The 12906-nt window shown below is 38.4% G+C and overlaps 3 protein-coding genes and 1 long non-coding RNA gene across 9 annotated transcripts; 2 read left to right on the plus strand and 2 right to left on the minus strand.

The window, feature by feature from the left end:
• Window positions 1-4: 4 nt before the first annotated feature.
• LOC124298433 (uncharacterized) lies at window positions 5-1351 on the plus strand. Of its 5 annotated transcripts, none has more exons than XM_046750426.1 (4): window positions 5-146; window positions 296-516; window positions 579-893; window positions 981-1351. In XM_046750426.1, exons 2-4 carry the CDS (start codon window positions 512-514, stop codon window positions 1201-1203), a joined length of 543 nt encoding a protein of 180 aa, XP_046606382.1. In that variant the 5' UTR covers window positions 5-146; window positions 296-511; the 3' UTR covers window positions 1204-1351. The 5 variants fall into 5 exon arrangements, with proteins under 5 accessions (XP_046606382.1, XP_046606383.1, XP_046606386.1 ...); XM_046750427.1 differs by having other exon boundaries at window positions 317-516; XM_046750430.1 differs by having other exon boundaries at window positions 91-224; window positions 317-516.
• A 248-nt stretch (window positions 1352-1599) lies between these two features.
• Window positions 1600-3027, minus strand: LOC124298432 (protein TSSC4). The gene has a single exon (XM_046750425.1). The coding sequence runs from the start codon at window positions 2413-2415 to the stop codon at window positions 1633-1635; it is 783 nt and encodes a 260-aa protein (XP_046606381.1). The 5' UTR covers window positions 2416-3027; the 3' UTR covers window positions 1600-1632.
• A 2921-nt stretch (window positions 3028-5948) lies between these two features.
• LOC124298428 (probable ATP-dependent RNA helicase DDX5) lies at window positions 5949-8932 on the minus strand. Of its 2 annotated transcripts, XR_006906802.1 has the most exons (6): window positions 8882-8932; window positions 8501-8738; window positions 8025-8305; window positions 7457-7950; window positions 6446-6963; window positions 5949-6086 (listed from the first exon to the last, which is right to left on the minus strand). XR_006906802.1 is itself a non-coding variant. In XM_046750406.1 (5 exons), exons 2-5 carry the CDS (start codon window positions 8624-8626, stop codon window positions 6117-6119), a joined length of 978 nt encoding a protein of 325 aa, XP_046606362.1. In that variant the 5' UTR covers window positions 8627-8738; window positions 8882-8932; the 3' UTR covers window positions 6066-6116. The 2 variants fall into 2 exon arrangements, 1 of the variants encoding a protein (XP_046606362.1); XM_046750406.1 differs by lacking the exon at window positions 6446-6963 and having other exon boundaries at window positions 6066-6193.
• Window positions 8933-11382: 2450 nt separating this feature from the next.
• LOC124298434 (uncharacterized) lies at window positions 11383-11911 on the plus strand. The gene is made up of 3 exons (XR_006906803.1): window positions 11383-11424; window positions 11534-11708; window positions 11770-11911. It is a non-coding gene; the product is annotated as an uncharacterized LOC124298434 (long non-coding RNA).
• The last annotated feature ends 995 nt before the right edge of the window (window positions 11912-12906 follow it).

Genomic DNA, 12906 nt, shown 5'->3' on the forward strand with positions numbered 1-12906 from the left:
CTACCCTACATGCGTGAAAGAAATCGCTCGTGAAACAACGAATTTTGTTCAACTTTTTGCAAAACATCTACATACTGTAAGACCCTGGAACTGCGTAGTGGTGTGAGGCACAGAGTCGTAATGCCAAACAAGACATCAATGCGGTGGTAAATTTTTTAACGCATTCAACCCTCAACGCCGATAAACTTGTGATCCGAAATTATTTGCGGGAAAGTCGTATATATGTATGTATGTACATACATACAATACGATCACCGCATATGAACTTAATTCGTGCGCTTGCTCGAATCCATAGATTGTTGAATCTCGTATTCAGGGTCCGTGGAGCCAGCCAACTGTGAGCACCTAATGATTTGACGTCTGACCACATGGTGGGGAATAACTGACCAGTTGACAGATGTTCATAATCTAACCCTCAAATGCATTGGAAGACGCGGATGACGCCTACCTGACGCAACATTTTCTGTATTTAATTCACTGGCGAAAAAGTATTGTTGCTACAGGTCTGAAGATGAAGTATGTCGGCAGTATTTAAACAATAAATCAAACGACGGGTTAAACCTGAATTATCTTTGCAGCTGCGAAATTGAGTTGAAAAAAAAAAACTCCACTCAATCCAATCTTCAGGCAATAACAAGCGCTGGTGTCTCAACCCTCCCTATGACAAGTGTCAACTGTGAGGAGCTGCATGCGAATGAAACCAGCAAGGAGGGATTTTTTGAAACTGATGCCAAAGGTCTGGTTCGGAATGATGCCAGTTCTTCAGAGCTTTCGATACATAGTGAAACATTGAAGACAAATTGCGATGCATTGCAAAGCACAGACTCAGATTGCCATTCTAATCAGGCTCGAGATAGGTGCACTAAGAAGACTCGCTCAAAATCACACAAAAGGTATTTTGGCTGATGCTTTTCTGTTATTTGATGAGTGTCATTACATATATTAATATATGTATAATAATTACGACCCTATAATTTCAGGAAAGCAAGATCTTTGATACCCGGATTGTCCAGAGACTGGGAAAGCAATGATTCATGGACTTCTGAACAGGCACAGGAAGATTGTACCCTGGTAGCTGAGGAAATTGAAAAACGGAAGAAAATTAAGAGTTTACAGCAAAAGAATAGGAGGTTGAAAGTTCGACACAGTAGGTTAAAGGCTGCTATCAAGGAAATGAAAGCAACGATGGAAGATAAAAATTAGGATAAATCAAGGAATTGGATATTAAAGCGATGTCTACCTACGAGATGACAGTTGATGCCGAGAATAAACTCATCATCATTATACGTGTATCAAGAACAGACTGTATGGAATTAGAAAATACAGAAAAATAAACGACCTGTTAGAAAAATTCTTGTCAAGTTATTGGTATACTACCAAAATATACATAAAACTTGTTTCTCGTGTTAAAAAAGGTTATCTTCAGCACAAATGCAGAAACAAATATTTCTTTAGAATAGGAAGTAAGATTTTGTAAACCTCTTAAACAATTTTTTTTACCTTAAATCAAAACCAAATAGTTTTACTGAATTGAAAGTATATAACTGGTACATATGCATAATATGTATATATTTTGTGAATTTGACAGACATCAAACAATAAGTATAAATATAATTTATTGCAAAAATAATCTCAGATTTGATCATCCTCCTCGTCAAATTCTTGCAAATGCTTTAATTTCAATTCCTTCGTACGATCAACTTTCACTCTCACAGCTGCTCGCTTTTCCTTATCCTTCTTCTTCTGTTTCTGACCAACAACATATTCCGGCATAACAACCTTACTACTACGAAACATTGGCTTTTCCTCATGTTCGATAATTACTGTAGCATCACAAGGAGTGCGATATTTTTGGTCAAATGTATCTGGCTTTTGGTATTTAATGCTTGTGATTTGTTTCGGTTTTTTGAAGCTTATACCTTGGGAACCAGCAGGCTCATCTTTGTCGCTGCAATCCATTGACGAGTCCGAGCACCTCTTGCTTTCTAGGTTTTCTTTAGCTTTTCGAGCCTTTAGCTCTTTAAGAAAAGCAAAGGCAGTCCTAGCATTGCTACAATCAGTCATATCGTCACTGGAAACATCATCTAAGCTGTACTTCACCCATTTATGAGGATTTCTGTGGTGATCCGGAATGCTGCGAGATTTATTGCAGGGTGCCGGACCTTCTGGCCTTTTGAAGATACTTTCCTTCCCACGAAACTGCCTTGTTTCGTTCTTACGTTTTCTACCCATCCGAAGAGGATGATGTTCATCTACATTTATAGATTGAATATCCATTGGCACATTGGTATTGTCAATATTTCTTCCCCTATTGCATTCTTTTTCAGCAATTGACAACTGATCAAACAATTTCTTTTGCCTATCAGCAAAAGCCCCATCACCTCCATACAACATAAATTTATTCGACATGTGCATTCTTAATGTGATGTGTACACATTCGTAATATCAATCTTGATGTCCCAGATTATCTTTAATTAGTTATACAACCCCGTCGATTCATACACCCTGTGACGGAGATTGATTCAAGTTTTGCAAAAGTGATTAATATTGTTCCCACGGGTTGCGGACCTAGGCCAAAGCAAGAGCGTTTGTTGTCAATTGATCATGCTTTGCTCAACACGCGAAGTGATTGTGCCAACTAGTGTAACCGTAAGCACAATCAAAGGGCGTCAACACACAATGCACACATCAAGCACACATTATCAAATATCGGATCGATAGAATACTCGTCACTTTCAAAATTGAGCGTCTCGCAAAATGCGCTGCGAGAATTCTTGAGAGATAACTCAATCAGAACAAGGTCTTCAATACAGGACACGACCAGCGTTCATTGTCAGTGGAAATTTTGTTGCCAGTTTCTGCAACTTACTAGTTTGTCCAGTTCCGTACCAGATGTCGCTCAGATACCTTGAAGCATTGCCTTGGAGCCACTGTGAAGATAAGACGGTCTCGAGGGCTGAGCTTATGGAGTTAATGCTTAATGGAGAAGGTTTTTCTCTGATGGAGAGTTGCGTTATCACGGCGCCCCTATAGTGGAAGAAGCATGGAATAGTAGGAAGTAGTAGTAGGAAGGAAAATGTTTGTCCAGTTTTTGGGCAACGTAAGAGAATTTGTCAAGGTGCGATTAAGCGCCTCTTACGGTCCAAGACCGTATAACGCACCCCCCCTACACTCTATGATCTTACGATTTGCCGTTTGGCACCTTTGCCTCAGATTTAATGTCGGTTAAAATTGGAAAAGCAATTATAATCGGTTTTCACTAGTCTTCACTCACTTCAGATGCGTATTTTACAAATTTAGGGAGTATATTCATAGCAGCCCCCTGACACTCGCCGCTGCGCGTATAGTAAAAAATTGTACGCGTCTTGTCACAGTTTTTTAGTTCCTGTACGTGCCGCTAGTAGTAGACTTCTGACACGCTCGCTGCCCTCGCTGACCGCGCGCAAGCTCGTCAGGTAACTACTAGCGCCACTAGTGGTGGAAATTGGCGGCAGAATCGAGGGACATTTTGCGAACCACTTTTAGCAGCGTGTCTCAGGGGGCTGGCTTATAGTACGGAGGTCTACAGGTTATGATCACTGCCCTTCTTTCTTTACATTTTATAGCACAAGTTTGACTCTTTTTGGTAAGAGGCGCTTAAATCGCATTCAGACCATTATTCTTACGTTACCTCAAACTGGGGACAAGTTTTATCGCAAAGTATTGTCAACTTCCTACTACTCCGTGAGTGGAACGATAGATGACGAACATACATACATACGTTGAGTATGATGAGTAAGAATTCTCGAAAAAGAAAATATATATATATATATATATATTATACATACATACGTACAATTTGTAAACCAATTTCCCCTTGTAAATTAATGAAATGATGAATCACTGAAACTTCAAAGGAACATATTGACCACAACAATACAAAATGGAAAAACAGGAACTAGATAGAACAGTGGTATCTTTATACGATCATATATTTCCGGAATATATTAAATGTTCTCTATCACCTACTTATTCGATTTACGAGATCACAGAAAATACTGAACGCAGCTATACGTGTACGTAATGTAACTAAAGTGCCAAAATTATATCACTACATGATGTGTGAGTAACCAGTATCAATTGATGTATTCTGCGACTATCTGAAGACAACGCATACGTCGCATACGTAGTATAGGAACAATAATTAAATAATACAGAAGTTATTTGACTAATGACTGTGCTTAGATTGTACTTACATAGGGAACAATGGTGCATAATCATATAATTGTGTATGCTGATGTTTCCTACTTGTGATAGGCTGCTGGGAATATTATCTTAGGCAGGACCGTAAAACAAGAGAGTCATACTTTAAGTTATTGCCATTTAGTTCATGTGATTCAATCATTTCCATAATCTTCAACAAATTTTTAACAATTTAGAATACACAACATATCACGAGGAATTACTTGCCTATGTTATACTTGAGCGTGTCATCTTTACATTACATCGCCAGTATGCTGCAAGTTTTTGGCTTTTCTCGCCATCCAACTCTAACTATACCTTCGCAATTACAAAAATAATCTTCACCCTGTGTTTCAATCTACCCAAAGTATAATCTCATTATTTATAAGTATTAATACATTCTAGGTAAAGTCTTCTTCTTATTCATCGAAAATATGATTCAAACGAAACATCAAACATCTTACAGACTCAGTCCTGTTTTTTCTTAAGTTTACTATAGGAATATAAGTATAAATACCTGACTCTACTTTTCAAGCAAGTCACAATAATATAATGTTCTTGACTAGAACCTCATAAATCCACTTAAAGATAAGTTTAAAGGGGAATTTTCAAACCACTCAACATGTAATTAATTTTATACCAAATCGTTTCCGTTCAACAGAAACATTTAAAAGGACAGTCTCAATAAATTGGACCTAGATCTATTTAGCACTGATATACCTATATCTCTATCTATATAAATATGTGCACCTCCACATACTTTCGAAGCCGAGAGTTTTTGAATAAAATAATACGTAATATCGACGCTATTTATAGGCGCCATAATTAGAACACACCTATCACGTCAAGAAATTTCAAAACACTGGTTAAATGAAATACTACAATTGTGTGAAGTTAGAATTATTGCTCTCCCTCTTGAATGCCCGATTCAACTACGGTCATGCCTAAAAACTAACAGTCACACTATTAGAAATATGTTATCTAATATTATATATATATATAGATACCAAGTCATGCTTACTGTTGCGAGGAAATCTTTCCAGAGCTCAATTAATAGTCACTCACATCCAATATCAGATACGAATGAAACAATATTAGTAAGCTGCTCCTCTGTATTGGTAACTTGAAATGCCGTAATTATCTCCCCCACCGTAATTTTGTGGTCCGTTATCCTGACCGTAGCTTCTTTGAGTACTATAACCATAACCACCGGTTTGTCCTGATTGATTATTTTGCTTTCCTCCGGCATAGCTATTATAATCGGAGTTTGAATAATTTCCTGAGTTTGACTGATAGGCAGATCCTCCGCGAACTCCTCTTCCTCCTCTTCCTGATCCATTTCCACGTCCTCTTCCATCCATATTTCCACGGCGCCCTCCACCACCACCACCACCACCACCGCCACCACCACCACCACCACCACCACCACTACTACTACCGCCTCCGCCAAAGCGCTTCCCGCCTAAGTTATTACATTTTATTACTTGTTACGTGAGCAATGATCATTTTTCACTAGTGCAATCTCCATAGGATTCATAATTTATGATGATTTGAACTATACATTAAAGGAAAATGATCTTTTGAAAGTTAAATAATAGGCTGCGTAAAATAAAACTGCCCACCTCGTCCTCCAAAGCCACCGGACTTAGCCAGCTCTGCCATTTCACTAAGCCGAGGATTAACATTTTGCCCAGCCTCACGCAATACCTCAATCAAATCTCCGGCATGTTTCATGTTGTGGGTAGTAAAAAAAGCATAGGCCGTCCCTGTCTGACACCTTCTCCCTGTACGTCCAATACGATGAATATAGTCCTCCGACGAAGAAGGGTAATCAAAGTTGATGACGTATTTGACATCCTCCACGTCTGTAATATTGGTATGCTTATCACTTTCCATCAATATTTCCATTGGATAACATCAAAATGATTAATTGCGTGATTTTCAATTCTATGGCACTTTGGGTTGCCAAGGCCTGCAAGACATGGAGAACTTGGTGAATTTCACACAAATAAATCAAATTAGAAACATAAGTCTGAAAAAAGCATGAAACATTGAGTTATATGTCACCTAGGGCCACGTTAAGAGATACAGTACAGACGTAAAAATGTAGATTCATCAGAAGGTCTAAACATGTGGTTATGTATCTGTGGTAGTTTATCCAAACGTGGTAATAGACGTGCAATCTAGTATGAAATGGAATAATATATACATTGATGGCACCCACCTTTCGCCTGCAAGTCCCGACTCGAACGGCGAGATGGACTTCATTTGCATACAGAATGGTGCGATGCCAATTGCAGTTGGTTTGTTATAGAAATTTAGTATCAGCCTAGCAGTTAGACAGACACAGCAATTGTGTCTGATGTGGGATAAAGGCAGCATTTTAGGGTTTAGACCTGACGAGTGCATTAGTTCTGTTAGCGGCACCAGATATAGATATGATGATCAAGGTTGTCAATTTTAACAATTTTCAAGTTGCAATAAATCTCAGGGCTGGACGAAATTTCGTTAATAATTGCTAAAATTAGACGTATTTGAAGCAAGCTAGGAAGATTGGTTCTCCAATTGAATTTACTAGTTTTCAGCTTCACGATAGAACATAAAGCTTGGAGCAGGCCCTTGATATTCTATCATTTAGAAAAGGTTTAGGGTACCAAATGAAATTAATGAATAAAACCAAAAAATAGCTGTGTCTGCCCAATACTGGCATTACACCGCGTTGATATAGTAAACTCTGTGCCTCTGGAAAAAAAAACCAGACTGACTTATTGTTGGTAGTAGCTTGTGTGTGTTCATAGAACCCTACAAATTTTATTGAAGAGCTTGTCCCTAATGTTTTTGGAATTTTCAATTGTATTTAAAGCTTTCCAGTCCATCAATAAACATATAAGGTCTGCGTAAAGGCAGGAAAGATTGAAGGGTGAAATCACAGAAAATGTTTCCTCTTCACGATGTATAATTACAGTATTTTATAATACCTAATGAAATTTATCAGTATTTTCAATCTCGCAGGGCTCTGCAACATAGCTTAGAACAATGAGTAAAATAGTTCCAGGCATCACACATTGCTACATACAATTGTCGGCCTGTCTCGCTAACTGTAACGCATCTCCGGCTAAATCCAATAAGTGTTGCCAATTCCCAGAAATATAATATAGGTCTGTGTTTTCATAGTCAAGTAGTAAGAACGGAGAACGGAGGAAAACGAGGATATAAAACTGTAGCTCATACATACCTAACCCACGGGCTGCTACGTCAGTGGCAACTAAAATCGGTGCCCTTCCACTACGAAATTCTTGCAAGACATGATCTCTCTCTTGTTGATTTTTATCTCCATGAATACTTAGAGCTTGCCAGCCATCTCGCCTGATATTTCGTGTGATATCGTCTACCTTTCTCTTCGTCTCCACAAATATTATAGTTTTATTTTCTTTTTCCGTGCCAATTTCTTGGAGAAGCCTGAATAACTTCATATCTTTTTCAAACTCCTGACAAACGTCCACTATTTGAATGATGTTGTGGTTTGCCGACAATGTCAAAGATCCGATATTGAGGTGCGTATAATTGGACAAGAAATCTTCCGCTAGCGCCCGTACTTCCTTTGGCCATGTTGCTGACCACATCAAAACTTGACGATCAGGCCTAATTTGTTCAATGATTCTGCGAATCTGGGGCTCAAAACCCATATCGAGCATTCTATCGGCTTCATCCAAAACGAGATATGTGCATCTAGATAAATGCACAAATAAAGGTGTGTATTTTAGTGGTGTAGAATATTAGATTGAAAAATCACCAATACCCACCTGCGAAGATTGGTTGTGCCTTTTTCTAGAAAGTCAATAAGTCTTCCTGGCGTTGCTATACAGATTTCTACGCCTCTTTCAAGGTCATGAGCCTGTGGGCCCTTAGGTGCCCCACCAAAGACACATGTGTTCCTTACAGAGGCTGTTTCTCCAAAGCAATTTGCAACTTCTTGAATCTGTTGAGCCAGTTCTCTGGTGGGGGCCAGTATCAGAGCAATAGGACCATCACCACTGTTCAGCCGAGGTTGATTTATGATGTGCACTATAGCTGGCAGTATGTACTGAAAATTTAGACTCCTCAATATTCTGCGTGATTGGAAGTACAAACTGGATTTGTATTCATATGTAGCATGTATGCGTACATAAAATGTACTTATGTGCGTTTAGGTATAGTATCTATGTCCAAGCATACCAATGTACAGATATGATTAAGTTGAATTTTGCTTTTTGGTAGATATATCGTTGGAATAGCTCACGCCGAGTGTTTTCCCAGATCCAGTTTGTGCTATAGCGACTAGATCTTTTCCACCAAGCGCAATAGGCCACCCCTGTGCTTGAATAGCGGTAGGCTGTGCGTAACCCTGCCTGCGGATCCCTTCCATAACATACGAAGGAAAGTTTCCTTCTTCGAAATATTGAATCGGATTTGGAACTTTATCTCCTTTGACAGTAATTTCTGCAGCTTCTCTAAATCGATCCACTTCTTCTCTCGATCTAAACAGTATTCTTTACTTGTATGCACTGAAAACTGTTTACCTCCCTGCTGCCATGAGTTTGCAAAATCCGTTCACATGTTCAAATCAAACTTTGAATATCCTTACTACCGTTAGAAATATCACTAATAGCAACTGTCTTACCTTGTTCTAACGGATGGATGTTCTACATAAAAGTCTTTCCGTAATGGCTCCAGAGATCTCACATCCCAGTTGAGTTTGTGCAAGGCACTGCCAGGCGGTTTTCCCTTTAGATTACCAGATCCACCACCTCCCCGACCTCCGAATCTCGACCCACTGTCACTTCCAGATCCTCGGCTTCCTCCTCGGTTACCACCACCACGACGTCCTCGACTCTGATCTCGATCTCTGTTGAACCTGTTAGTTAACAGTTCAATGTGCTTGCTTGAACTGGAATATTTCTAATTGGCTATAATTATCTTATCATGGGGGTGGCTATTCAGAATACTGGAATAATCGTTATCACTTATTTTCTGTCCAGTGATTATTAATTAATAATAGGAACAATTTTAAGCTATTTGAACTCCTGAACAAATATAGCTGGCATATCAGTCTATGAGATGCAGGTAATATCAAAATACGGGAGAATATCATGTTTTGCCTGAATATGCCATACTCACATTGTGAAGAGAAGCAATCAGTCGAATTCTCTGACGGATAATAAAACGAGTAGGAATTCAGAGCAGAGATGGAGGACAGAAACGAAATGCGGCGAAGAGACCCGCCTTACGGGGACTCGATCGATAATCTTCGTTAATTTAAAAAGGACCAATTTAACGAACTATATCGCAGATTTTCGATAAAGTTAATAGCTGTATACAATTAACGCAACCGTGATACACGGCTCCGGTGAATAAGTAACGTGATACAGGACTTTAAACGAACGTGCCAAAAGTTCACCGGATTGATGCTTGACAAGTGAAGTTGAAATTGGCTCTGTAAACTGTTGCTATAGAAACGGCAAAGGTGGGAGAACGATTTTCATTCTTTTTCAAGCTGAGCAAAAGATGGCAGGACTGAACGAACCGGATATGCGTTTTACGTAAACAAAAGTAGCTACGAGAAGCTACATCCCAGGTAGCATTTCATGCGCCGTCAGATCATGCAAGATCTTGATCGGCAGCACCATACAGCAGAATAATGCATGATTGGTGTATGGCGACGCAAAACAAGCGAGCAAACAGCAAAGCTGTAAGGGACTGCCTAACAGCGCTTGCTGCAGCATTCATGCGACGTCTGCCGGAATTCTGTTCTTCGTACTTCGCAACCTTCCCGCACGTGCGCGCAGGATGCTTATACCCTATATATTACATACAATAATAGCGGGAACCGGGGAAGCTTGGGCATCCCAGTAAAACGTGTAAAGATATTGTCGACGACATTTTATCAGCCGTAAGACGTACACGCGGTGCTGGAAGGAAAACAAAAAGAAACACAATACTTCATTTCACAGAGTAAGTGTCGTTTCAAATTATCTTTCAAAATTAATGCACATATGGAGACTTGCATGTCGGGTTCAAACGTTGACATATAATACAATATTACCTATATTAGCTCACTTTTTAAGTTAAATTTTTGGCCATTGCTATTACTTTTACGTACGAAAGTGATATTTCGTCAAATTTCAAGTCCCGTAATTCTCAAAGATTTGTATTTGTTGCCTCTACTATAACTATATATGCAATATTATTAATAATTTCTGTAGCTTGTCTATACCTATACATGCCTGAATCATGATTAGGCTGAAACGAAACCCCTTTAGTCAACTCACACAAAGGCAACGGCGTAATCGTTTAAATGACCGTAGAATGGCGACGCATGCCGATGCTAATCCTTACTTACGTTGCAATATCGTCAATAATGATAGTTCTGAGGAAATATCTTTGAATAATGGAAACGTCGTAGCATCTATTTTACCAAATGACAATCCTCCTCACGAACCGCAAAGTTCGGTTACTTGGAATAACTTAGCTTACGAGGCGAAAGATAATTCTTCCGAATATGAGTGTTCAGATTCAGATGCTATCTGTGAAGACGATAGTAACAGTCAGTCTATGGGTGAAGAAGGCAGTATTCGATTAAAAAATTGCTTTTGAACACAGTTAGCTGATTGTTTTATTGAGAATAACATCAACAATGTCCAGGCGAACTCAATACTTACAGTTCTCAGATCACATCGCTGTTTGGCCTCTCTTCCACAAGATGTAAGAACATTGATTGGGACTTGCAATCGTCGCGTTGAATTGATTGATGTTGAACCCGGAAAATATTGGCATGTAGGTTTTGTTGCTGGAATTTTAAAAGAACTGTCGAAACACACATATGCCATACCTAATATCTTAGAAATCGATGTTAGTACTGATGGAGCTGCTGGTGCAAAAGACGGTTCAACTCAGTATTGGCCTATCCAGTTCCGAATAATAAATATTCCTGATAGCTCTATACTTATCGCAGGTGTCTATTATGGGAAGGGTAAGCCAAAAGACCCGAACAATTTCTTTAAAATGTTCACAAATGAAGTCCAAGAGGTTTTCGCCAGCGGTGGTATCCATTTCAAGAATCATTTAGTAAAAATAAAATTCAGATGCTTCATAGCTGATGCTCCGGGTTGATACCTTGGAGGTATTTAAGAGTTTGAAGAAGATCCTGAAAGACAACGATCTCTAGTAAGCATTATAGTTTTATCATATCACCCGATAGTGTATTTTTTCTCGGGTGGTAACTAATTTCAGTGATATTTATTGCAAGTTTAAAAACGAGTGATATGAATTTCAGAGACACTATCTTATTAACGTTGGTGGTGTCACAGCTAGAGATGCTCTCAACCAATTTCTGAAGGAAGCCATGACGGATAGCCTGACACAAAAATTCTCTTGGACTGGAAAGTCTGTTTCAGATAAAGAGAATCTCCGACCGTTATTTAATACCTGTATCGGAAAGGTATTTTTTGGTGTGTATGACTAAGATTATCGTTATTGACTAATAATACGTTACCCTATATTCAATGCAAGGTTTCGATGATTGTTTACGCAGATGCTTTACGTGAGTGTTGAACAATACCACAGCCACATGATCGTACAGAATTTGCGAGACTGATGCAAGAGGCAATTCGGGGCGCACGAAAAAGATTGCAGGATGCAAAACGACGTGCCATTCGCTGTCCATGTGGAGGGTCGCAGACAAAAATATATGGCTGAAATGGCTCATCGTTACGAGGTTGAACACCCAGGACAATGACACTGCGGAATAAGAGACCCACAATTTGCCTATTAAAGATCCTACGTGTATTCAAACATACGTACCTATGTACTTTGTTTGACTAAGAAATATTTTAGTACGTATAGCTGTGATGTTAGTTTTTATGTTTATGCTCAAGCATAGTATTTATAATTGGTACTGCAGCTGTGATATCCACAAATGACATGTAACTATATGTTTTCCAATGAAACATTATACCTATATCAACAAATGCGGCGGGTTTGTACTAACATAGCTAACATTTAGATACTGTAGACGCTTTTGGTATCTGGTATAAATTTTAGTCTTCTGACATTTATATAAAGTATTAATTTTTATTTTTTGATTTCAAACACTTCATTATTATCTACTGTTCTACTCATTTGATATCAGTTTATCAATACTATTATAAACTGTAGTTAATAATTTTAAGCTACAACGTATAAAAATGTAACTAAAGACATATTTATATTAATAACTGTACAACAGTAGAAGAGACCCTCTCTTCTAGTCTTGTTGTAGACATAGATTTGTGAGTCAGTGTTTTTCTTGTTCATTTTTGCTCGCGAGTAACTGTAACACGTTTATGACTAATTATCTTTAAGTAAAAGTAAAAAATATGAAGACTTATATTATACCTATATATGTATATGGGTGTAATATATCATATATTTTACGATAGCCGCATATTAATAATATAAAATATAAATATTAATATAATTATATAGTATAACGATTATAGTCAACGAATGACCTGCCATGTTCTGTGATTTTGAACTTTATATTTGAAATAAATGAGAAAATCTTGCAATATATAGTTTTCTTCTTTTTTTTTTTTGCCGATGAGAACCTGTGCATTCTGCTCTTCGTAAATGCCGGCAGACCCTTCGAGAATCATGCATGATCTGCAG

Source organism: Neodiprion virginianus, chromosome 2 (assembly GCF_021901495.1).
Source record: "Neodiprion virginianus isolate iyNeoVirg1 chromosome 2, iyNeoVirg1.1, whole genome shotgun sequence".
Classification (NCBI taxonomy): domain Eukaryota; kingdom Metazoa; phylum Arthropoda; class Insecta; order Hymenoptera; family Diprionidae; genus Neodiprion; species Neodiprion virginianus.